This window comes from Coptis chinensis, chromosome 4 (assembly GCF_015680905.1).
Source record: "Coptis chinensis isolate HL-2020 chromosome 4, ASM1568090v1, whole genome shotgun sequence".
Lineage (NCBI taxonomy): Eukaryota > Viridiplantae > Streptophyta > Magnoliopsida > Ranunculales > Ranunculaceae > Coptis > Coptis chinensis.
The window spans coordinates 70,328,706-70,353,064 of record NC_141459.1 but is presented as its reverse complement, the minus strand read 5'-3'; the positions used below and the strand labels follow the sequence as shown (position 1 = coordinate 70,353,064).

Genomic DNA, 24,359 nt, shown 5'->3' with positions numbered 1-24,359 from the left:
GAAATCAGAAATCGGATGTAAATACATTGAACTAACCTCAAACAATAATTAACGGTAAAACGAAAACTGGATGTAACTGCATCAAACTAACCTCAAAGAATAGTAAATGTAAAATCAAAAACTAGATGCAAGTGCACCGAACACTGACCTCAAAAATAAATAACGGAAAATTGGAAACTGGATGCAAATTCATTGAGCTAACCTCAAATAAATAATTAATGGGAAATCAGAAACTGGATGCAAATGTATTGAAATAACCTAAAAAAATAATTAACGGAAAATTGGAAACTATATGCAATTGCATCAACTAACCTCAAAGAATAATTAATGGGAAATCGGAAACTAGATCACTTTAAATAATAATAAATAGGAGATCGAAAACTGGATGCAACTGTATCGAACTATAACTTCAAATAATAATTAACGGATAATCGGAAACTGGATGATACTACATTGAACTAACCTCAAAGAATAATAAACGGGAGATTAGAAAGTAAATGTAATAATAAACGGGAAATCAAAAATTGTTGGACGCAACTTTATCGAACTATAATTTCAAAGAATAATTAACGCTTAAACTGGATGAAACTACATCGAACTAACCTAAAAGAATAATAAATGGGAAATCGAAAAATAAATGCAAATGCATCGAAGTAACCTCAAAAAATAATTTACTTGAAATCGGAAACTGAATGCAAATGCATTAAACTAACCTCAAACACAAATTAATGGGGAATCATAAATTGGATGCAAATTCTTTGAAGTAACCTCAAAGAATAATAAATGGGAAATTGGAAATTGGATGCAAATGAATCGAACTATAACTTAAAATAATAATTAACGATAAATCGAAAATCGGATGCAACTGCATCGAACTAACCTAAAAAATAATAAACGGAAAACCGGAAAATGGATGCAAATGCATTGAACTAACGTCAAAGAATAATTAACGGAAAATAAAAAAAATTGATGCAAATACATTGAACTAACCTAAAAAACTAATTAACGGAATATTGGAAACTCGATGCGAATGCATTGAACTAATGTCAAAGAATAATTAAAGGGAGTCTTGATCAATTTGACGCCTACGAACGGGTGTCGTTATACGAAATAGTTACAAGAAGAGTCTCGAAGAGGATGTTTATTTAGCTCTTGATTACTGTAGGGTAGATATATAACATGCATAACCACATAACAATCCCTACTGTTTGTACAATAAGTTTGGTCAATTATGACTTCGATGTTACGTTCTCAAGTCTTCTATATACCAGTTTTGAAATAATGTGACAACCACCTTAAGTGTAGCTAATCCTTAATATGAGCATCTCTCTACCTAATTAGCTAGAAGAGGAAATTTCAATTATCATGGACGTACAGATGCACCATTAACTTCATATTTTTTAGATTATACCCTCCTTGATACTATATTTATTTAAGGATATATAGGCTCTATTGATCTGTGACATTGAAGGGTGTTATGAAAGAAACATTCAAGACGGCTAAAGCTCTTCCTTTATTTTATTATATATTTAATATAATTTGCTTTAAGACTACTTATAATCGAATTTGCAGTTTGTTTTTGTGGTAGCGAACTGGATCTTAGCTAAGGAGTTCGAAGACATTGGTAATTGCTTCGATTTCATTGAAAGATACTCAGGAATGTGAGCAACAAATGCTCCCTAAAAAATAGTTTCTTCTTAGGCATCTCTTCCTTTTTCAGAGTTGTTTTTGTTCAATTATTTTATTGTATGCTTTCTAATGTCCATCTCAATTTTTAAGTATCCCCTTCACAATGTACGCTCTCCCAATTCACTACTTAAATTATATGTGAAAAGATGGATAAGCCAATTTTACGATCCAGACACATTGATAGATTTGTAGATTATTTTTCTATATTTGTTTGTGATAATGCTCTTTAGTTTGGTGAGTACGCTTGGGTATATTAGGGATGGAAATTTTTTGTCAAAGCTACACAACAATGGGTTTGAGTAGCATGTTTAGCAGAAATCAAATCACGTACCTTAAATGTACTTTATAAATACTTTAATTTTATTTGTAGAGGATGGTTTTTGCCGGACTAATTAGTTCATTTTTAGAAGTATAATCCATGCAATTTGTAGTAGAATTGTGAATATGAAATAAAATTATTAAGCCTACAGTCTAACTTGATGTTACCAGTTTTAAGTTTTACTTGGTCTGTCTTGCACGTTATGCTTATATAGATCTCAAACTGGATCTTTAGGTCCCATCCTTTAATATGACATGGCAGGTGGTTCAAATCCACAAGGTCCCATATTTTAATGTGACTTATTGCTTTGTTCTCATAAGTCTGAGTTTCTTTTCAATCCTATGAGTTGTGATGGTTTGAGCATCGTTATAATTGCTTATAAAATAGACATCGAACTAACCAAAAGGAATAATTAATGGAAAATCAAAAATTGAATGCAAATGCATGTAACTGACTTCAAAAAATAATTAATGATAAATCAGAAATTGGATGCAAAATGCATCGAACCTCAAAGAACAATTAACGAGATATCGAAAACAGGGTGCAAATGCATTTAACATACCTCAAAGACCAATTAACAGGAAATCAGAAAATGGATGCAGCTGCATTATACTGACCTCAAAGAATAACTAATAGAAAATAAAATTGAATGCAAATACATCCAACTAACCTCAAAAAATAATTAACGGGAAATCGAAAATTGGCTGCAAATGCATGGAACTAACTTAAAAAAAAAAAATAATGATAAATTAGAAACTGGATGCATAATGCATCGAACTAACCTCAAAGAATAATTAATGGGAAATCATAAAATAAAAGAAAATGCATTGGAACTAACCTCAAATAGCAACTAACGGGATATTGGAAACTGGATGCAAATGCAATGAACTGACCTCAAAGAATAATTAACCGGAAATCGGAAACTGGATGCAACTGCATTGAACTGACCTTAAAGAATAATTAATGAGAAATCGGAAACTGGATGCAAATGCATGGAACTGACCTCCAAGAATAACTAATGGAAAATCGAAAAGTACTAGATGCAAATGCACTGAACTAACCTCAAAGAACAATTAATGGGATATCGAAAATGGATGGAACAACATTGCACTGACCTTAAAGAACAATTAACGGGGAATCAGAAACTGGATGCAACTGTGTTGAATTGACCTAAAAAAATCATTAACGGGAATCGAAAAATGGATGCAACAACATTGCACTGACCTCAAAGAATAACTAACGGAAAATCAAAAACTTCGATGCAAATACATCGAACTAATCTCAAAGAATAATTAACTGGAAATCAGAAACTGGATGGACAGAATAATTAATGGGAAATTGGAAATTAGATGCAACTACATGGAACTAAGCTCAAAGAATAATTAACAGATATCGAAAATCGGATGCAAATGTAGTGAACTAACCTCAAAGAATAATTAATAAGATATCGGAAACTAGATGTAAATGCATGGAACTAACCTCGGAAATTGGATGCAACTATATGGAACTAAGCTCAAAGAATAATTAACGGGATATCAGAAACTGGATCCAAATGTATTGAACTAACCACAAAGAACAGCTAACGGGATATAAGAATTAAATGCAAATGCATAAAACTAACCTCAAAGAACAATTAATGGGAAATCGAAAATTGGATGCAACTGCATTGAACTAACCTCAAATAACAATTAGCTGGAAACAGGAAATTGGATGCAACTACATTGAGCTAACCTCAAAGAATAATTAACGAGATATCGAAAACTAGATGTTAATGCATGAAACTAACCTCAAAGAATAATTAACGGAAAATCGAAAACTAGATACAAATACATAGAACTAACCTCAAAGGATAATTATACACTGAACTAACCTCAAAGAATAATTAACGGAAAATCGGAAACTGGATGCAAATATATCGAACTAACCTTAAAGAATAATTAACTAAAAATCAAAAATTGGATGCAACTGTATGAAACTAACCTGAATAATTAATGAGAAATCGAAAACTGGATGCAAATGAATGGAACTAACCTCAAAGAATAATTAAGGGGAAATTAGAAACTGGATGCAAATGCATGAAACTAACCTCAAAGGATAATTATGCACTGAACTATCCTCAAAGAAAGATATCGGAAACTAGATGCAAATATTTTGAACTAACATCAAAGAACAATTAACGGGAAAATAAGAAACTGGATGCAACTGCATTGAATTAATCTCAAATAATAATTAACGGGAAATCGAAAACTGGATACAACTGCATTGAACTGACATCAAAGAATAATTAAAAAGAAAACATAAACTGAATGCAACTGCATTGAATTGACATATGCAACTGAATTGAACTAACCTTAAAACATAAGTAACTAGAATTTGGAAACTAGATGCAACTGTATTGAACTAGCCTCAACGAATAATTAATGGGATATCAAAAACTAGATCCAAATGCATTAAACTAACCTCAAAGAATAATTAACGAGAAATCTGCTAGAAACTGGAATTCAACTGCATTTAACTAACCTCTAAGTATAATTAACGGGTGATCAGAAACTTATGCAAATGGATTAAACTAACCTTAGAGAATAATTAATATGAAATAAAAAAACTGGATGCAAATGCATTGAACTAACTCTGAAAGAATAAGTAACGGGAAATCGAAAACTGGATGCAAATACATCGAACTAATCTCAAAGAATAATTAATGAGAAATTGAAAACTGGATGCAAATGCATTGAATTATTCTCAAAGATTAATTAAAGAGAAATCGGAAATTGGATGCAAATTAAATGCATTGAACTAATTAACCTCAAAAAAATAATTAACTGGTTTTGCACTTAGAGTGGTGTTTATCATATCTTTTTTTTTTGGTATGATTTGGGAGTGCACTGTTATTCAAGTAACTTCAATATGATATTCGCCTCATTGGGTATTCTCACCTAACTTCATTCAAACTTCTATTCTTAAGCAACATAAAGAAGTCAAAGGTTTTTATTAAGACGAAGGCTTTCACGTTTCAAGAAATTTGGATGAGTGATCAACATATAATATAATATATTTATATCTTATATATCATATAAATATTTTTCAAATTATTTTAATAAAACGGCACCCGTTCATATGACGGGTTCGAAAGCTAGTGTAATGAATAATGGCCGTTGAACTCGAGGCACAAATAGGTTATCTCCTACGACATCCCTATCCTTGTGGTGCCTGATTTACTTAAACTTGTGATTGCGGGCATAAATACTTACAATAACGAATGAATACTGTTAATGTCAGTTAATAGACCTTTTGAACTCACCCCATTATTTTATATTCTTCTATATATTTGTTACTTTGTTAATACTAAGACAAACACATGCATATATATTCATATAGCAGAAACAGAGCAACTCCACTCGACTAAAGTGTTCCATGGCTAACCCTATCACATTTCCGCTCCATGAAAAATTCCTTAGGAAGAACACACTTGAAAGAATAACTGAACTCATCATCTTTTTCCTCCTTCTGACCCTCCTCATATATCGCCTTCGTTTTTTCCAAGCTCAAGGATTCATTTGGTTGCTCGCATTCCTTTGCGAGTCATGGTTCACCTTCAATTGGATCCTCATTATGAATGCTAAATGGAATCCTTTGGTTTTCAAAACATTCCCCAGTCGACTTTCACCAAGGTATACATGTTCTCACAAATTAATGCGTTAGCGAAGAAGTTATTATCTGATTAGTCACTATAGCCAGTTATACAAGAACTCGCATGCTCTATACCATTAATTGTGTTTGTTTACAGAATCAATGAGCTTCCACCAGTGGACTTATTTGTTACCACTGCCGACCCTGTGCTGGAACCTCCTATCATCACTGTCAACACTGTGCTTTCATTATTGGCTCTTGATTACCCAGCGAACAAGCTTGCTTGCTATGTCTCCGATGACGCTGCATCCCCTGTAACCTTCTACTCCCTCGTCGAAGCAATTGAGTTTGCCCAGCTCTGGGTTCCTTTTTGCAAGAAGTACAATATTCAGATCAGAGCTCCTTTTCAATATTTTTCCACCATAGATTTTGAAGATCAGACTGATGTTTCATCAGAGTTTCAAATGGACTCCATACGTCTTCAGGTATATATATTCCCTTCGTAGACGTTGCTTACTTGGTTTCTTCTAGAGCTGTAGTTTGAATTTCGTTTTGTCTTTTACATGCAACTTTTTTTTCCATTGGTGACAATTTTCTCTTTCATCACTCTAGGATGAATACAGTCAGCTATGCCGAAAAATTGAAGCAGCAGAGCAAAATTCATCTTCATTCGATCTTACCAGCGAGTTCTCAGCTTTCTCAAAAATAGAACGGAGAAACCATCAGACTATAGTTAAGGTGAACTTATGGTGGACTAATCAAACAAGTTATCCATAAGAAACTACTTTTACCAATTATGGAAATGTGTGACATCATTTGCTTTGTAGGTTGTATGGGAGAACAAGGATAACCTCTCAAATGGAGTGCCGCATCTAGTGTATGTGTCCAGAGAGAAACGACCAAAGTATCCACATCATTACAAGGCGGGGGCAATGAACGTTTTGGTACTTTTCCTCATTCATGTCTTAATTTCTTTATTTTAAGTCTCGCTACTAAATCAAAGTTTTTGTTTATGTTTAAAAGATGTACTCTAGCTAGTAAGCAAGGATAGTGGTAAAATCCAACTTTTAGCTAGCATGTGTGGTAGGAAATGAATTGGACTCAACCTAGAATCCAAACATGGAAGTTAATAATTTGCTTACAATCAAAGTGATTAATGCTCACGTACTAGTCGATAGTCATATAATCCAAATATATAGCTAACTTATATGGTAGGGGTAACTGAACAGACTCCAGAGTTCAGAAGTCTACCCCATCGTTTTCCTAAAAGTTTTCATTTATGGAATTTGTGGATCACTTTGTTGTTTATGAAATTTGATATTTAATTCCTTTAATGCTTTCGATGAACAGACTAGAGTATCGGGAGTGATGACTAATTCGCCATTCATGCTCAACGTCGACTGCGACATGTTTGCAAATAATCCAGAAATTGTACTTCATGCAATGTGCCTTCTGCTTGGATCTGACAATGAACGAGTCGCATTTGTGCAATGTCCTCAGCATTTCTATGGAAGACTTAAAGACGACCCCTTTGGAAATGGATTGGTCGTTATACAAGAAGTAAGTATAATGGAATAAATAGAGAAAATAGACCTCAAATATTACACAATACTCAGAAAAGGTTGCATTTGGAAGAAATTACACAATACCCACAAGAGCCCAATGCAATATTGGAGCGAACTACATTTCATGGTAACCACCAACACAGGTTTTACCAACTTGTCAAAAAAATATAACAAAGAAAAAACGTTAAAAAAAGAAATAAAAAATGTCTATCAGTGCCATCCCTCTGGAACTCCACTACTCCTGTTTTTCTGATAATGGTGAAAAGAACAGTACATCCTTTGAGTTTAACAGTAGCTTGTTTGCCTTTTGCCTTAAAACTCGATCGAGTACAATTTCCAGTCCCTGTATCTTTCAGGGTGTAGGATAATTCAATATTTCACCATATGATCCCAGGTTGTATTTCATGTATGTATATATTTTCAGTATGTAGGTCGCGGTATAGGCGGAATTCAAGGACCATTCTATGGAGGAACCGGGTGTTTTCATCGAAGAAAAGTTATTTACGGGTTATCACCAGGGGAAACAAAAGGTCAAGGACAAAGTTTTAGCACTGCTAGAGGTAATTTCAAATCATTCCCTAGAAGGCTCTGTTCTACCACAGTACTACTTCGATATGATTTTTCCTTTCATCTTATGTTTATTTTGTTGCTACAATATTCTCAAGATGAAGCGCTTAAACTAAAATTTGGACGTTCAAGCCAACTTGTGAAATCAGCTTCTCAAACACTGTTGGACCTTGGTGAAAATTTGAACTGCCCCAGTTACATCTCAAGCTCTGTTAAGGTTGCTACTCAAGTTGCAGATTGTAGCTATGAGTCCAATACTCTGTGGGGTACTAAGGTAGGGGACCTTATCTGTCCTTATTTTTATACATGCACACAATTGAGCTGTTTGCACTTTGAAAATTACATTAAAACACGGTCTAGACAAGAGCATCCTATAGTCACTACACCATTTTTCTCAGTTTGGGACGGACTTGAACTGTTCCTGACTAATTTTGGAACACCCTGTTACCTGTGTTCCAAATGTATGGGACGGACTTAAACTGTTCCTGACTAGTTTTGGAACATCCTGTTACCTGTGTTCCAAATGTATGAGCACGCTTTAGCAGCGTCCCTGTTCTACAATTTGGAACAGATGCAGTATAAAGCTATGCTGGGACACTTTACAACAGTTTCAAATAAAAATTGGGGAACACATTAGATCTGGTCCAAATGAAAATTTTGAAACACTCCACATCTGTTCCAAATCAATTACAATAATGAAAAAAAAAAATTGCTGCTCTTTCAATTGCACCCTGAAAAGTGAAAACATGTGTTTCCAAATCTATAAGCATCAGACATTGACCACTTACAAGACCCACATCAACACATAAAGCCCAACCATATTGAATTGATTTTAGGGTTAACTAGTATTACCCCCCTACTAGATGAGCCAATTAGGATTTCTCCCAACTAGATGGAGAAATTAGGGTCTCCCCCCTGAGTACACACAAAAAAAAACACGGTCAACCTAAGTTGACTTTTTTTTTTGTGTATTCAGGAGGGAAACCCTAATTTCCCCATCTAGTTAGGGTAAATCCTAATTGGCTCATCTAGTAGGGTAAAAGATCCCTTGATTTTATTCCAAATATATAACAAAATAAAATATGGTACAAAAATCAAAATGGTTCAATATTGCGAGTGATATGTAACACGTCAACAATACAAAATGCCTGCCATCCACTTTTCAGCTTTCCCATACGCATTTGGTTACAAGGATTACACTAACGTGGTATGAGAGCATTTGCCATGGACCTGATCACACTCCTTTAATTTTCAGCAATCACTGTGTAAGTCCCAAAATCCTAAAAATCCAATAATAACTCGAATAAGTTAAATACCCATTACAGTTCAATACCCTAATAGTTATGTCAGAGATAATTTAACGTAAGAAACTAACAAAACTAAGACTCACAATAATTATAGCTGTGTATTCAGCTAGCCTACTTATAATTACATGAGAATGATAGTGGAAATTCCAGACGTTCTCACTTCCACCAAAATCAACTAAAGGTATAGAACTATGACTAGAACTATAGAATATGCTAGCTATTTTTAAATAGCTCACTCTCTCTGTTATCATTATTGTATCTCTTACTGTTTAGAAGTTACATGTTAATACTTAATATTTGAAACATTAAGAAGCATGCACACCAATATCTACCAAAAAACAGAAGAAGAAGAAGAAGAAGGGGAACACACAATAAATCAATCATTATATATCTAAACATAAATAACACCTCCATGCACTGGCCTCTGGAAGAATTATACTATATGGTAAGCACTTCAGAGAACGATCTGCAAGATATAAATCTTTAGGCATGTCATATTTGATGAGAAAGATTTTCTATTCAAGTCTCAAACCAACAGACATCATATAACACCCATCTTTGACATCTCTTCGACACCTAATACATCAGTAAGCTTTAACACTTTTTCTAATACTGTTTCATAGTAAAACAACAATCCTTAGACTTCAAATACTTCACAAACTCCTATCACTGCAACTCAGAATACTTTTATGACACCTTCTCCACCTTCTTATTCGAACAGATTCCATGACACACATTCTAATGTCATTAAACACTCCTAGTCATGATCTCATATTCAAAATCAACAAGATATCTAATCTGCACAACTTCCTAGTATTCGGGCATTTACTACTTCTCAAAATGAACAAACAACTCCTGTCCGGCTGTCCTAGAAAATCAATCTTATCCATCAAGTCTTCGCATTAATAATGATTAAAACCTACTATCGATCAACTACATGCATAAAGCTTACACAGAATCACATGAGGCTCAATTTCAGTGAGAATACATGCAAACCTCAAAGCTAGTAAAGGGTGCATAAGTAAAAGTGTCAACGAGCTAGTACCTTTATGAGGATTAGGAAGTCTATATATTTTCATTCAGAGGTTTAGTAGCAACACGATGCTTAAGCCAAATGGCAAATCCACCAACTCTTACTTTTTTTTTGTTGCTCGGTAAATTAAAGTTGAAATCTCATTAAAAGTGAAAAGAAAAAAAAGTAGGCCGAGAAAGCCTACTATTACAAAGAAACAAAATAAAACTAAAAACATAGCCACAGGAGGCTAACCCAAGAACTACAAATTATTCTATTTCTAAATACAAAAGTCTATCCCACCTCACCACAAAATACTCAAAATGGATACTCCTAAACTCTTTAAAAATCATAGACCACTGAAATAATAAAGCCTTAATAGATATGATAAGTTCCTGCTTAGATGCGGAAACGCCTTCAAAGTGTCGACAATTTCGCTCAATCCAAATACTCCACAGAATAGCAAATGGTAACAAGCTCCAAAGACGATTGCCTGATGAGGTAAAAGGGCCATGACCCCAACCATAAGAATCTTGTCACCAAGCCCTAGCTTATACCGGACACCTTTCAGAATCATAGGAAAAACATTAATGATTCCTCTCCAAACCCCACAACCATAAGAGATACAAACCAAACTATTATCCCATCCAAAATGAGTTTCCATGAAGCGGGACACAATCACTCTTCTCCACAAACTCTGACGTTCCTCTCCAAATTGCCACAACCACTTACCTAACAAAATTTGATTAAAACTACTTATGTCTCGAAGACCTAAACCCCCGTCCTTCTTAGCCAAACATAACTCCCACCTAACCAAGTGATAGCGATGTTGCTCGTCCAAATCATCCCAAAGAAAGTTCCTCATAATTTTTTCAATCCTGTTCGCAACACTCTTGGGAATGACGAAAAGAGACATAAAATAGACAAGAAGACTAGCCAGGGTGCTTTTAATGAGGATTAACCGCCCCCCTTTTGATAAATATCTACACTTCCAACTTGCAAATTTCTTCTGAACTCTTTCAATGACCGGATCCCAAATGAATTTAGATCGTGAATTTGCTCCAAGAGACAACCCCAAGTAAGTACAAGGGAAGGAATCAGCTTGACACCCCAAAACCGTAGCTAAATCACCTAGAACAGAAACATTGCCTAGTCCATAAATCTTACTCTTAGACAAGTTCACCTGCAGCCTCGACACAGCCTCAAACAATGTCTCTCAACCATCTAACTTGATCCACCTAAGGTCCCAAGAAAACTAAAGTATTATCAGCAAAGTGGAGGTGAGAGATGCGAACCCTGTCATGCCCAACATGAAAGCCATCAAAAACCCCCAAGGAATTTGCTCTAGAAATCATCCTACCTAAGACTTCCACAACCAAAATAAAAAGAAAATGAGACATTGGATCTCCCTGCCTGATCCCTTTAGAACTCTTAAAAAAACTTGCTAAGGAACCATTAACAAGTACCATTAACAAGTATACTGTTAACCATTAACAATATAGGAACATTAGATTGAGCAAATATGAACTTGCAACTCATGAGATAGTTATCAATCGAAATGAGGTATTTGCATATATTGAGCTAAATCTTCAAATCACTCTTCCTAGACTGAATTTCAACAGGACCTAAGATTTGCTAATGAATTTTTTATTTCTTAATTTGTGTCAGTGACCATGGTTTTTTGTTATGCTTCTTATTTCTTAACAATATTCTTCTTTTCTCTCTCTCTCTCTCTCTCTATAATGAAGCACAAAGTATTCAAATATCAGGTCAAGCAAATAAAGATATTGATTATGGAAATATGGAACTTTGCAAAAATGAATATAGAACAAGCGTTTGACATGCTAATAACTAAATAGTTCAATTAACATCACATTAATCAACAACAAACACATTTGATTTCATATTAACAAAAATTCAAAAACCTCAGTTAATTCCGATTCAAAATATAGAGCAATCTTATAGAAACATTGCTAAAAAAGAACAATTTTGATTCGTGAATTGAAGAAACAGTTAATTCGTGATTTGAGTTAATTTGATTCGAAATTAATCAAATTGATAAAGAGTGAGCTCGTTAGAAATAATATTACCTGATCGAGAAAAGTTGAAACCCTTGTTTTTAGAACGAAAATGAAAAATGAAAAACAACTTTATGATCGCTTCTCTTAATTCCCGCTACCTCCTTCGTTTTGGGTAAGTGTTAGTTCTAGGCATGAGGTCTAGCGTTCGAGTCTCACCCAAAAACAAAATACGAGTTTATTTTATTTAAAGGGAACAATTTTAAAATATTGGGACACCTGTTTAGTGTTCCAGTCCAAGAAAACTTTTAATCCGTTCCAAACCCAATTTATGACTGTTCCTGATTGCAAAAAATGTATTTGTAGATTGGTTGGGTCTATGGATCCACGGTTGAAGATGTCCTCACAGGACTTGGAATTCATGCAAGGGGATGGCGATCAGTATACTGTACACCAGACCCACCTGCATTTCTAGGGTGTGCACCCTCCGGTGGGCCTGCGTGCTTGACCCAACAAAAGCGATGGGCCACAGGTCTCCTAGAGATTCTTGTTAGCGGAAACAGTCCGATAGTTGCTACAATCGAAGGCAATCTACGGTTGCGACAGTGCCTGGGTTATCTATACATAAACACATGGGGACTACGCTCCATTCCTGAGTTGTGCTACACAATCCTGCCGGCCTATTGTCTCCTGACGAATAAATCTTTCTTGCCAAAGGTAATTCAATAATTGTGATGCCACCTTAGCATGCTCCATGATTAGTCCATGCTCATTTAAGAACCCATCCATCACATTCCCGATCCATAATAAGTATGTAGAACTATTTGACAACGCAACTTGACGAAATGGCTAGGGTGCGTGTTTGATTGCACAAGAGTTTTTCATGAAACATTAGGATCTAAGAGAATATTTCACAACCATTGGGAGCTTCCTTGATTCTTTTATAAAAATACCTTTACCTTTGAATTATTGAACACCACTCTTTGTTAAACGTAGTCGAAGGTTGTTTCTGCATTAATTTTTAAGTATATACTTCAAGTAAGCCGGGCTATAATTACTTTTTGACCTGTGATGTTTTAACATTTTCCTTGCATTTTATGCACAGGTCTCAGAACATGCCTTTTTGATCCCTAGCTCTCTCATTGTAATTTACAATCTTTATACTGTAAGTGAATATCTTCGTAGTGGCCTCTCCGTTAAAGCTTGGTGGAACAACCAAAGAATGATGCGAATAACCACTGTAACAGCATGGCTATTTGGAGTAATGAGTCTATTGTTGAAGCTTCTAGGAATATCAGATACCGTCTTTGAAATAACTAGAAAGGATCAAGGCAACGATCCCACAGATGTAGACCTTGGTCGATTCACTTTTGATGACTCCCCAATGTTTGTGCCTGGTACTACTCTTGTGCTTTTACACATAAGTGCACTTGTTCTGAGCTTGATAGGAATACATTCGCAATTTGAGTTCAGGTCTGGTCTGGGGGAAGTTATTTGCAGTGCAGTGGTGTTGCTAAGCTTCTTACCTTTCTTAAAAGGTCTGTTTGGGAAAGGAAGTTATGGGCTTCCTACTTCAACCATCTGTAAATCAGTGGCTCTGGTTGGACTTTTTATTCACTATTGTCGTTAAGACTTCAAAGAGTTAAATTTGTAGAAAAACAATTGTCAATTGAAACGTTACAATGACATTAGTTTAAATTTGTAAACAAACTACTTATATTCTGGGGTTCCTTTTCTCTCAACGTTTAGTATATGTTTTCGTGGATGTTTCCATGATTTACACAGACTCAACTTTCTTTTCTCTCAACGTTAGTTTCTTCAGGAGCCAACAGATCGATGATCTGCTTTACAGCATATTGAAGTGTTGATGGCGTTATGGATGCATCTTTTTCTAGAATCAGTAGGCCAGTCACAGTCTTACAGAATTTTTGTGTCATTCAAAGATACATCAAATTTTCTTCCTTTGCAGATTAAAAAAATTATTTCTTTTCTATTTCATTCCATTCAATTCATTCCATAACAATTTTATTTCCTTTCCTGTAAAATTTAACTTGCCCTGTTATTCCTTTAGCCAACAAACATATTTATTCATTTCGGAATATTTAAAATTATTTTCTTTTCATTTCATTCCAAAGAAACTTTTATTTCTTTTCCTTTAGCAAAATATGAACATCCTTCAATTCCTGTATTACTTGCCCTGTTACTAGCCAACTATTGCGGAATATGAAAGAAACTGTAGCAAATATGAACATCCTCAGAAACTATTAACGGAAGACAGAAACCGTCAGATTAGAGATACCAAATTACTAATGGTGATTTTGAGGTTGAGTGCGTGATGGTTCGGAATCTCAGGATTTGTCTTAACCTGGCCGAAATATGTTCAGCCAAGCATTTGTCAACATAAGTACATACATTTAGCCAATTTTGGCATCTTGCCTAGATTCTATTTTGAGCGCCTTTAAATTGAATTTCCAAGATACACTGCAAAATCTCAAGATTTTGAACAGGATATGTTATTGCTATGGTATTAAATACTGGGGTTGGCCACCTAGTCCCATCAGTTGGCAGTTTGAGAAACTGCCAATCTGTCCGTACAATTCACTATATATAGCCTTGTTGTCTCTCTTTGTCTAGGTTGTGAAAGAAATGAACTCTCTTCAGCCTCCATTTCAAACTGAAAAGGAAGAGGGGGAAATGAGGAATAAGATGAGAAGGGTATTGGCAGAGAATCGGAAAACACGTTGGGAGGAATTAGATGAAGATGTTCTCTTGTCCATATTCCAAATATTAGAACCCAAAGATCTAATAGTTGGAGCACCACTCTGCTGTGCTTCTTGGTACCAAACCTCCAAGGATCCTTCTCTTTGGAGAGGAGACATTGATCTGCGCAACCTCAGTTTGCGGACCAACAAAGGAGAATGTAGGGGAGTGATATTCTCTATCCAGCACGCGCTTAACATGGTGGAAATAACACATCGACCTATGGACACAGGTCGCATCCATGAGCCAGTAGAACGCTACAGCCAGATCGCAATATCAGGCGAACTACGCTAGGAAGTGACACAGACCCCCTATCCATAAGCAATCATGACTAAAGGTGTACTTGTACATATCTTGACCGTCAGTCACTGGTCACGGCCGCAAGCTACTTGTACAGAGTGCCACTCCACATCATTACAGCAGACCTATGAGAACAGTTCTCACGTGTGATCCTAATCTCCACCCCTCGTTTAGGACATCCTTTACACGTGGAGAGCAAGGATACACTCTCAATCTCTATAAATACCTCTCCTATGAACTATGTCAGACCTGATTCTACTCTCCCCCTTAGAACCCAGAGTAAGATACGTAGGCAGTTCGCTCTCAAGTCGAACTCGGTCTCATCCAATTATCTATTCCCAGTCCCCTAAAGACTGTTTTGTAAGGAAAACCATATCACACCTTTACATTGGCGCGTCTGTGGTCTCGATTACTTGAGTAACCAAACCATTTCCAAACAAACTTATAACCAAAATTCTCAAGCCCACGAAGCATGGCAAGCCTCCGAAGCTCAACTCCACCATCTAGTAGGCCAACTAGGGACGATTGAACGAGCAAATAGGCCGAGCTCCCAAGAAGAAAACATCACGCCTCTAGCGCCTGGTGGACACCGCGTAACCCACTAGGAGTCACCGCAGAGGGACGGCGTCATCAACGTCGGTCCAACAGATCACCGAAATTTGAACCAAAGGCTCGACAAAAATGCGGTCAAGAAAGATTCCACCCGGATAGTGCAAAAGATGTTGAAAACCTACCAAGATCTCCATTTCTTCTTTGAAAGTACTTCACAAAGTCTCTCCTCCAGACTTTGTCCAACCACGGTTCCCGATGTACGACGGCCGCACATGCCCAGGCCAGCATATAGCACGATATGCTCAAAGTCTTGCACTCTACAAATAAGACGAGTTCGACCATCTCCGTTGCAGACTGTTTCCGGCGAGTCTAAAAGATGGCCCACTCGATTGGTTCTTCTCCCTCGAGGCAGACTCCATAAAAAGCTTCGAACAGCTCACCGACCTGTTCGCAAGCCAGTACGTACACAACAGACGTAAGAAGGGTGATCTCAATTCACTCTTCCAGCTCGCTCTTGGCAAGGAGGAAACGTACAGCTCCTTCCTAAGCCGGTTCAAAACAGAACTCTTGGACATGGAAAGCGGCCTCAAAGAATCATTTGCCGCAGTGGCTTTCACAACCGCTTGCCGCACCCGCAATACCGACCTAACCAGATCGCTCCTGAAAGACCAGCCAGAAACGCTGGCCGAGCTGTACGCTCGAGTTGATAAATACATCAAGCTGCAAGAGGGTCTGCAAATGCAGAACCAAGAAGAAGAAGAAACAGAAGAAGGAGAGGTTTACGAGGTAGCATCATCCTCTAGGAAACGACCCCGACAACAAGGGCAACCCTCCAAACCCAAACCAAGAAATGATCGAGAATTCGCCGTGCTCACCAGATCTCCTAGTTACATACTAGAGAAGATCAAGCGAGCTGCCTTTTACCGACCGGAGATAAGGCAGCCGGCAGATCGCCCCGACCAGCCCTACTGCGCGTTCCATCGCGCCAATTGCCATGAGACTGACGTGTGCTGGGGGCTCAAACATTACTTGCAAGACCTGGTCGAAGCTGGGCACATCAAGCAGTACACCAATATACCTGACGGCGACCTGCACCACAAACTCATGGCCCGCAGAATACGAAGCAGGTCCCCACCCCGACGGAGCGATCTGCGGTCTCAAAGTCGCCCTCACAGCAGAGGACGTTCCAGAGAACGCGTCCGTCAAGATTGCCGTCAGCCATCAAGAGGTTGCGAGCACGATAGAACCATCCACATGATCACACTCCAGGATGATTCCGTCTCGAGTTCGCGGGAAAAAAGAAGGCGCGTCGGTGCCCTCCATGAAGTGTACAACTTTTCTTCACAAGCCGCACCAGCCACGCAGATTCGTAGAACGGGGAGACATCACCTTCTCGAGAAGCCGACCTCAACAAGGTTTGCCTCCCGCATAACGACGCACTACTGGGTCCACGTCAAAATCGGTGGATCCGGACCGTCAAAGCGAAGTTTTGATCGATCCGCAGCAGCTCTTGCGATATTTTGTTCTACCACATGATCGAAGAGATGAACTTGCCAAAGTCGGTCTTCATAGACCCCATCACACCCTCTTCGATTCAATGGCTCCAGGGCCGATCCAATAGGAGACATCATACTCCCAGTCTCAGTGGGTTCCCGGGAAGACAAAGTCAGCTTCAACACGCGCTTCAGCGTCCTAGATACCAAGTCGTCCTACAACGCCATTCTAGGATGACGGTGGATACATCAGATGCAGGCCGTACCGTCCACGTTGCACCAAGTGATCCGTTTTCCTGGTCCAAGGGGAATGATGGAGCTTTGAAGCAACCAGCTCGAGGCCCATCATTGTAACCAGATCATCGCCGCAAACAAGATCGTTGAACCTCCCATCACTGCCAACAACGAGCCCATTAGCTATACAATGGCCAAAGACTTAGTGGCTGAGGTGCGAACCACCGCACCAAAACAGAACACCGGGGGCTCCAATAAAAACTTCCTCTCACCAGCCCGGAGCCCGACCGCTACCAAGTCAGCTGGCGGACCAACAGTGCAAATCCTTGAGGTCGCCCCACTGGAGAACGACACGTGCAAACAAAATCTCGTGATCGCACCAACAGCTCCCATACAACCCGGTAGTCGCGTGAACTACCCGGTTTACCAGTTGTCACGGCAACATCAACATCGCCACTTCCGATCCCTGTTGTCGTAACCCACGAAGACGCGTTCCATTCCTACGACTACTCTCAACCAGCTATCGACCAGCCCAAAGATTGCCAAAGTGCAATCCTCCGTAAAAGCCGAACGCGCCGCAACCAAGCACCGACTCCAGAAAAGCAGCGAGTGAATCTGGGAACCGAAGACGACCCTAAGCTCGTCTATGTGGGAGCCAACCTCGACCCCACACTTAAGGCTCACCTTGTAAATTTTCTCTCGATGAATAAAGATGTGTTCGCTTGGTCGTATATCGACGTGCCTGGTATAGATCCTAGCGTTGCATGCCACCGGCTAAACGTCAACCCTGGTGCCAAACCAGTTCGACAGCGACCGAGAAGATTGTCATTACGTTTTCAAAAAGCAGTGAACGATGAGGTCGACAAACTCAAACAAGTAGGGTTCATCCGGAAGGTCGATTACCCAGAGTGGGTCGCAAACATAGTCGCCGTTCCGAAAAAGAATGGTATAGTCCGCTTGTGCGTCGACTTCACCAACGTCAACCAAGAAACTCCAAAAGACAGTTTCCCACTACCCAGAATCGACCAACTAGTCGACCAAACTTGTGGGCACGAGCTGCTCTCATTCATGGATGCATATAGTGGGTACAACCAAATACCACTTGCTGAAGAAGATCAGGAGAAGACTTCATTCATCACTGAGCAAGGAATTTATTGTTACAATGTTCTCCCGTTCGGATTGAAAAATGCAGGGGCGACATATCAACGACTTGTAACTGACATGTTCCAGGACATGTTAGGAGATACCATGGAAGTCTACATCGACGATATGGTTGTCAAAAGCAAGAAGGCAGGCGACCACCTCAATCACCTCGAGCAAGCGTTCTCCAGACTACGACGAACTGGAATGAAGCTGAACCCAGAAAAGTGCCTTTTTGGAGCGTCCTCCGGAAAATTTCTTGGTTATCAGGTCTCGCAGCGAGGTATCGAAGCAAATCCAGATCAAATTCGGGCGTTCCTCGACATGCCCGACCCGCAAACAAAGAAACAGATACAAAAGTTGTCAGGTATGGTCGCCGCACTCAACCGATTCATATCGAGAGCATCAGACAAATGCCGACCGTTCTTACATATACTAAAGAAGGGCGAGCAGTTTTCATGGAACGATCAATGCCACCAAGCATTCTCCACCCTTAAGGAATACCTGACAACACCCCCCGTCTTAGCTAAGCCGACAGACGGAGAAACTCTGAGGGCTTTATCCGGCAAGATATCGGACTTAAGCCATCAGTTCGGTCCTATTCAAAGAGGAACATAATTTAGAAAAGCCGATCTACTTCACAAGTAAGACACTCACTCCAGTAGAGAGGAATTACTCCCACGTAGAGAGAGCAGTCCTTGCTTTGTTATACTCAGCAAGAAAATTCAGACCTTACTTCCAAGCCCATCCAATCAAAGTACTTAGCAATCTCCCGTTGAAGAGGATACTTCACAAGGAAAATAAGACCACCAGGATGGCAATATGGGCCGAAGAGTTGGGCGAGCACCACATGGGATTCGTCCCCCGCACATCGCAGAAAGGTCAGGTCATCGCAGATTTCCTAGCAGATTTTCCAGTCGACGACCCCAATTGGGAGTCAGAAATAGAGGTCGCACCCACAAAAGCAAACATAAAAACAGTCTGGTCCCTTTACGTCGATGGTTCCAGCAACCCAGGAGGTAGCGGTATCGGAGTCGTTTTAGTATCTCCGGAGGGAGCTATGATAGAGAAAACAGTCCGCATAGACTTTGCAACCTCTAACAACGAAGCAGAGTACGAAGCACTAATAATGGGAATGCGTGCGGCAATCCAGCTCGGTGTAAAGGAGATCCAAATCTTTAGTGACTCGCAACTGGTCGTTCGCCAGGTCGCAAAAGAGTACACTACCAGCGAAGGTAACCTTTCCAAGTACCTTCAAGTTGTTAATGATTTGCTTCCTTCCTTTAGCAGAGCTACGATACACCATTTTTTGCGTGACGAGAACCGTCACGCAGATAGCTTAGCATACTTAGCCACTCAGACATCGAATTGTGCCCCTAGACAACTGACCATTGAAGTGGTCGATCGACCAGCCTACCAAGCAAACCATGTCTTGGCAATCAGCGACCTGTGCCCACTCTCTGAAGATCAGATGTGTCAAACATGGATGCATCCTATTATACAATACATCCAGCACGGCACACTTCCAGATGAGCGTACCAAAGCCAGAAAGGTCCCACACCAGGCACGTAGCTATTGTCCGTTGAATAACGGGTTATTCGAAAGTCCGCGGGAGGACCTCATCCGGTGCATCGATCGAGCAAAGGTCAGTTAATCTTCACCGAGATCCATGAAGGAGAATGTGGCAATCATGCCTGAGGTCGCTCACTGGCCCACAAAGCGATTTCCCAAGGATACTTCTGGCCCCGTATGCAGATTGATGCCAAATCGTATGTCCTCAAGTGTGTCAAATGTCAAACATTTGGTCACAACATTATACAGCCGGCCCGCGAATTGATCAACATCGCGAACCCTTGGCCGTTCCACATGTGGGGCATGGACATTATGGGACCATTCATCCCTCAGAAGAGCACCGGCTTCGCTTTTCCGTTCTTCTTCGCCACGCAGTTATTTCACTAAGTGGGTCGAAGCAATTCCGTTGGCACACGTCAAAGAGTCACATGTCAGGAATTTCATTTGGACTCATATCATCACCAGATTCGGCTTACCACACACACTAGTGATGGACAACGGCTCCCAGTTCAAAGGCAAAACGGTCAGAGAGTTCCTGGCCAAGTGGAAGATAGTTCACGCATTTTCCACTCCCCAGTACGCTCAAAGCAATGGTCAGGCAGAGGCCAGCAACAAAGCTATTCTAGAGAATTTGAAGAAAAAGATTGAAAAGAACAAGAGCCAATGGCCAAATCAGCTCGAAAACATACTATGGGCTCACCGCACCACAGCTCGCTCCAGCACCGGCGAATCGCCATTTTCCTTATGCTATGGCACAGAAGCCGTCATCCCCACTGAGCTGACAATCACGACAACCCGATCTGAGCTTGTCGAGTCAGGCCTTAACGACTCAGTGTTAGCTCGAGAGGTTGACCTCCTCGAGGAACGGCGTGATCTAGCAGCTATCAGAGTAGCATCCTACTAACAAGTCTTAAAGTGCTCCTACAACAAACGAGTGCACCCCCGATCTTTTCAACCGGGAGATCTAGTTTTGAAGAAAACTCAAGATGACTCAAAGCTAGCGCCTACGTGGGAAGGCCCTTACATTGTAGAACGCGTCGTTGGCAATGGAGCGTATTGGATTAAAACCCAGGAAGGGAAGTTGCTGCCACGACCTTGGAACACATACTTACTAAAACAGTTTTACCAATAGCGGGATTATCTATTGTAATTCATGTCCACATGTACTACAAGTTCAAGTGTAAGCTACTGAAGATTGTCATCATAAACTGCGGTTTTTGTTTACTCAAGTCTCCAAGCTAAGCCAATCGCACCACAAGCATCACGCCCTCAGGGGCTATACACGCTCTCATGCGAGCAGAACGCTCTCAGGAGCCTACAGGCTCATCGCCTCTCCGAATCTCGCTAAGTTGAGGACCTATACTTCTAGGGTCAACTCAGCGAGAACGCTCTCAGGAGCAGCACGCCCTCAGGGGCTATACACGCTCTCATCGCGGCGAAGGCGCTCGGGGGAGCCTCTGAGGCTCATCGCCTCTAAGTTGAGGACCTATACTTCTAGGGTCAGTTGAGGACCTATACTTCTAGGGTCAACTCGGCGAGAGCGCTCTCGCCTTAGGCTCATCGCCTCTCATCTCGCCCTCTTCTAGGGTCAACTCGGGGGGCTATACACGGGGCTATACATCTCATCGCGGCGAAAGCGATCTCGAACGCGCCTCTCGAGCCTATAAGTTGAGGACCTATACTTCTCATCAACTTCGGCGAAGCTCATCGCCTCTCCGAATCTTGCTAAGTTGAGGACCTATACTTCTAGGGTCAACTCAGCGAGAACGCTCTCAGAGAGCAGCACGCCCTCAGGGGCTATACACGCTCTCATGCGAGCAGAACGCTCTCAGGAGCCTATAGGCTTATCGCCTCTCCGAATCTCGCTAAGTTGAGGACCTATACTCCTACGATCAACTCAGCGAGAACGCTCTCAGAGCCTAAAGACGCCTCTCGGGGGCTACGCGACGATCTCGGGCAAGCGAGAGCCGGGGCTCATCGCGTCTCGGGCTCCTCGCCCCTCCGAGTGTTACTCGTTGAGAACCTATACTCCTAGATCGCTCTTCCGAACAAGAGTAAACAAGTATAACGCTTAATGAGAACACATCCCAGAGACAAGCCCAATAAACTAAATAAGCTAGCACTAGTCACAGTCAATCAAGCAAAAGGAAAACATTAAGCTTACAATTACCATGGAGATATCTGGCCGGGTTTGGATAACCGGTTCAAACCCACCGATCTGCTGGGTGCACCCAGGAAATCCAGATCGGACCAGGGAACAAAGTAAGAAAAATTAACGAACTGCCACTTTCGTGGAAACCAATTCTCTGTATCAAAAAAAAAAAAAAAAGCGAACTGCTCAGGGCAAGCCTGAAGACACAACTCTAATGTTTAACCCTCGTAGGGGCAAAGAACAAGCATGATCATTACAAACACGAACAAAATTCCTTACCAAAAAGCAGAATCAACATCACGGAGCATCAACCACATGTTTGTCCTGAGGAGCAGTGCTAGTCGAAGGAACATGCCTCGCAGCTCGCAGAACAATGCGCATACCCGTCCCTTGAGCCCCATCTGCCTTAGTCAGTTGACAATACTTCTGGTCCAGCTTGGCATACTCACTACAGGCCGTAGTATACGCGCTTTGAGCTTTGCGAGCAACCCGCTGACATCGCTTAGCATACTCAGTGACTTCCGCCACTTCCATCTGCAGCTCAGCCATCGTAGCGACTAGTCTAGCATTCTCATCCTCCGCAGCACAGTGATTCGCAGTCATCGCTTCCAGTTTCCTCTTGTCGCCCCCCCAGGCAGCTCGCAAGCATCCCAGCTCGACCCGGGAGTTGACATCAGTATCAGCATGTTGCACAGCGTCCTTCAGTTTATCATACCCAGCCAGAAACTACAAGGACAGAGTCATAATCAGAATCACTTAAGAAACAAAGCGAAAGCTGATAGAGAGATACTCACCAAACAACTCGCCATATCCATAGTCCCCAGCAGTGTGTCCATGTCTTCATCTTCGACCTCAGCTCGGTCCCCATCTAACACGATCCCCTTCAGCAAGCTAGTCGCTATGGGCGCCGAGTGGAAGCTGCAATCAGAACGTTTCACAGCACGCTTCTTCCCCGTCCTCCCAACGTAGTAGAACTCACTCCCTACGTCCCCAACGCGAGGGAGCGAACTCTCACTAGCGACGTGACGACCTTGCTCCAGGTCGTCACTTCCATGAGCAGCCCGAGGGGAGCCTTCCGCTCGCTGCGGCGACCTAAACACAATGCCGCCCGTCGAGCGACCCGACCCCTTGGATCGTTTGCTCCTCTTGCCACCAGATACAACAGCTTTCCTCTTACCACGGTCCCCATGCACATGAGGACGGAACTCCATCTCCTCCATGAGCAGAGGGGAACTCGCTCTTACACTCCCTTCTCCTCCTCGGCGTCATGACACCGAGCCATAATGAAAGCTACACCGCGAAAACAACACAAAGGCGGCTTTTAGAGCAGCCCGGTGGTTTCTACGTCACAATCTAAACGAAAGCCAGAAAAACATACCTGAGTAAAGGGAAAGCAGAGAGAAGCCGAAGCAGGTAGGAAGAAGAGCAGCAGCAGTAGGAAGAACAAGAAGAAGCAAATGTCGTTGCTCTCCCTAGACCGGTCGTATTTAAACTCACGAAACGTCTCTTCCCAATGCACACCATTATGGCATCGAGACACCAAACGCCAGCCAACCTGGCAGCCATCATTTCACACCCCCTGACCGCCCATATTCCGACACGTGCCACACCGCACACGCAATGCGGTCGGGCCGCCTCAGTCTGAGCGTCCGGCGTCCTCATCGATATGAACGACCTGCACCATTTAGTTCATAATAGCAGGCACACGCTTACAAATATAAACATTCCTCTCATACACAAGACAAGGTATAAAACGAAAGAGCAACAAGATTCACATTCAAACAGGTAGCGACCTAACGAACAACAAGAACACCCCAGTTCACAGATTAACCGTGCTGCTGAGAATACTCAGGAAATCCAGCACAATTAAACATTCAGTATCACAGTCAATAACAACGAAGACAAGCGAGCTGCCCAGGTCAACCCAGGAAACCAGCTCTATTGTTTACGGCCAGAGGCCCATTACAACAGCATGTAATAAACAGGTATCTTAAACATTTTCGCCTAAACCTTCTCCAAGAATCACATTCAAAACAGACACGGAGCTTG

General features: G+C 40.8%; 2 protein-coding genes and 1 long non-coding RNA gene across 4 annotated transcripts; 1 reads left to right on the top strand and 2 right to left on the bottom strand.

Moving 5' to 3' along the window:
* Positions 1-5,330: 5,330 nt before the first annotated feature.
* LOC147504604 (cellulose synthase-like protein H1) lies at positions 5,331-13,893 on the top strand. 2 transcript variants are annotated; one of them, XM_086557409.1, is made up of 9 exons: positions 5,339-5,679; positions 5,796-6,123; positions 6,251-6,376; positions 6,466-6,582; positions 6,989-7,198; positions 7,628-7,763; positions 7,869-8,044; positions 12,474-12,824; positions 13,213-13,893. In XM_086557409.1, exons 1-9 carry the CDS (start codon positions 5,423-5,425, stop codon positions 13,735-13,737), a joined length of 2,226 nt encoding a protein of 741 aa, XP_086413535.1. In that variant the 5' UTR covers positions 5,339-5,422; the 3' UTR covers positions 13,738-13,893. The 2 variants fall into 2 exon arrangements, with proteins under 2 accessions (XP_086413536.1, XP_086413535.1); XM_086557410.1 differs by lacking the exon at positions 12,474-12,824 and having other exon boundaries at positions 5,331-5,679.
* Positions 8,854-12,319, bottom strand: LOC147504605 (uncharacterized). Its single transcript, XR_015193068.1, has 2 exons — positions 12,180-12,319; positions 8,854-9,050 (listed from the first exon to the last, which is right to left on the bottom strand). It is a non-coding gene; the product is annotated as an uncharacterized LOC147504605 (long non-coding RNA).
* An 8,593-nt stretch (positions 13,894-22,486) lies between the features above and the next one.
* On the bottom strand, positions 22,487-23,521 carry LOC147504603 (uncharacterized). The gene is made up of 2 exons (XM_086605278.1): positions 23,105-23,521; positions 22,487-23,036 (listed from the first exon to the last, which is right to left on the bottom strand). Exons 1-2 carry the CDS (start codon positions 23,519-23,521, stop codon positions 22,608-22,610), a joined length of 846 nt encoding a protein of 281 aa, XP_086461404.1. The 3' UTR covers positions 22,487-22,607.
* Between the last annotated feature and the right edge of the window lie 838 nt (positions 23,522-24,359).

What these genes read in the sequence shown, in the direction of transcription:
- LOC147504603 (XM_086605278.1), bottom strand. Translation starts at nt 23,521, where the DNA reads ATGGAGTTCCGTCCTCATGTGCATGGGGACCGTGGTAAGAGGAAAGCT. An exon ending in TGGATATGGCGAGTTGTTTG is followed by an intron (nt 23,037 to 23,104) that starts GTGAGTATCTCT and finishes CTGTCCTTGTAG; the next exon opens with TTTCTGGCTGGGTATGATAA.
- LOC147504604 (XM_086557409.1), top strand. Translation starts at nt 5,423, where the DNA reads ATGGCTAACCCTATCACATTTCCGCTCCATGAAAAATTCCTTAGGAAG. An exon ending in AAGTTTTAGCACTGCTAGAG is followed by an intron (nt 7,764 to 7,868) that starts GTAATTTCAAAT and finishes AATATTCTCAAG; the next exon opens with ATGAAGCGCTTAAACTAAAA. An exon ending in ATAAATCTTTCTTGCCAAAG is followed by an intron (nt 12,825 to 13,212) that starts GTAATTCAATAA and finishes TTTTATGCACAG; the next exon opens with GTCTCAGAACATGCCTTTTT.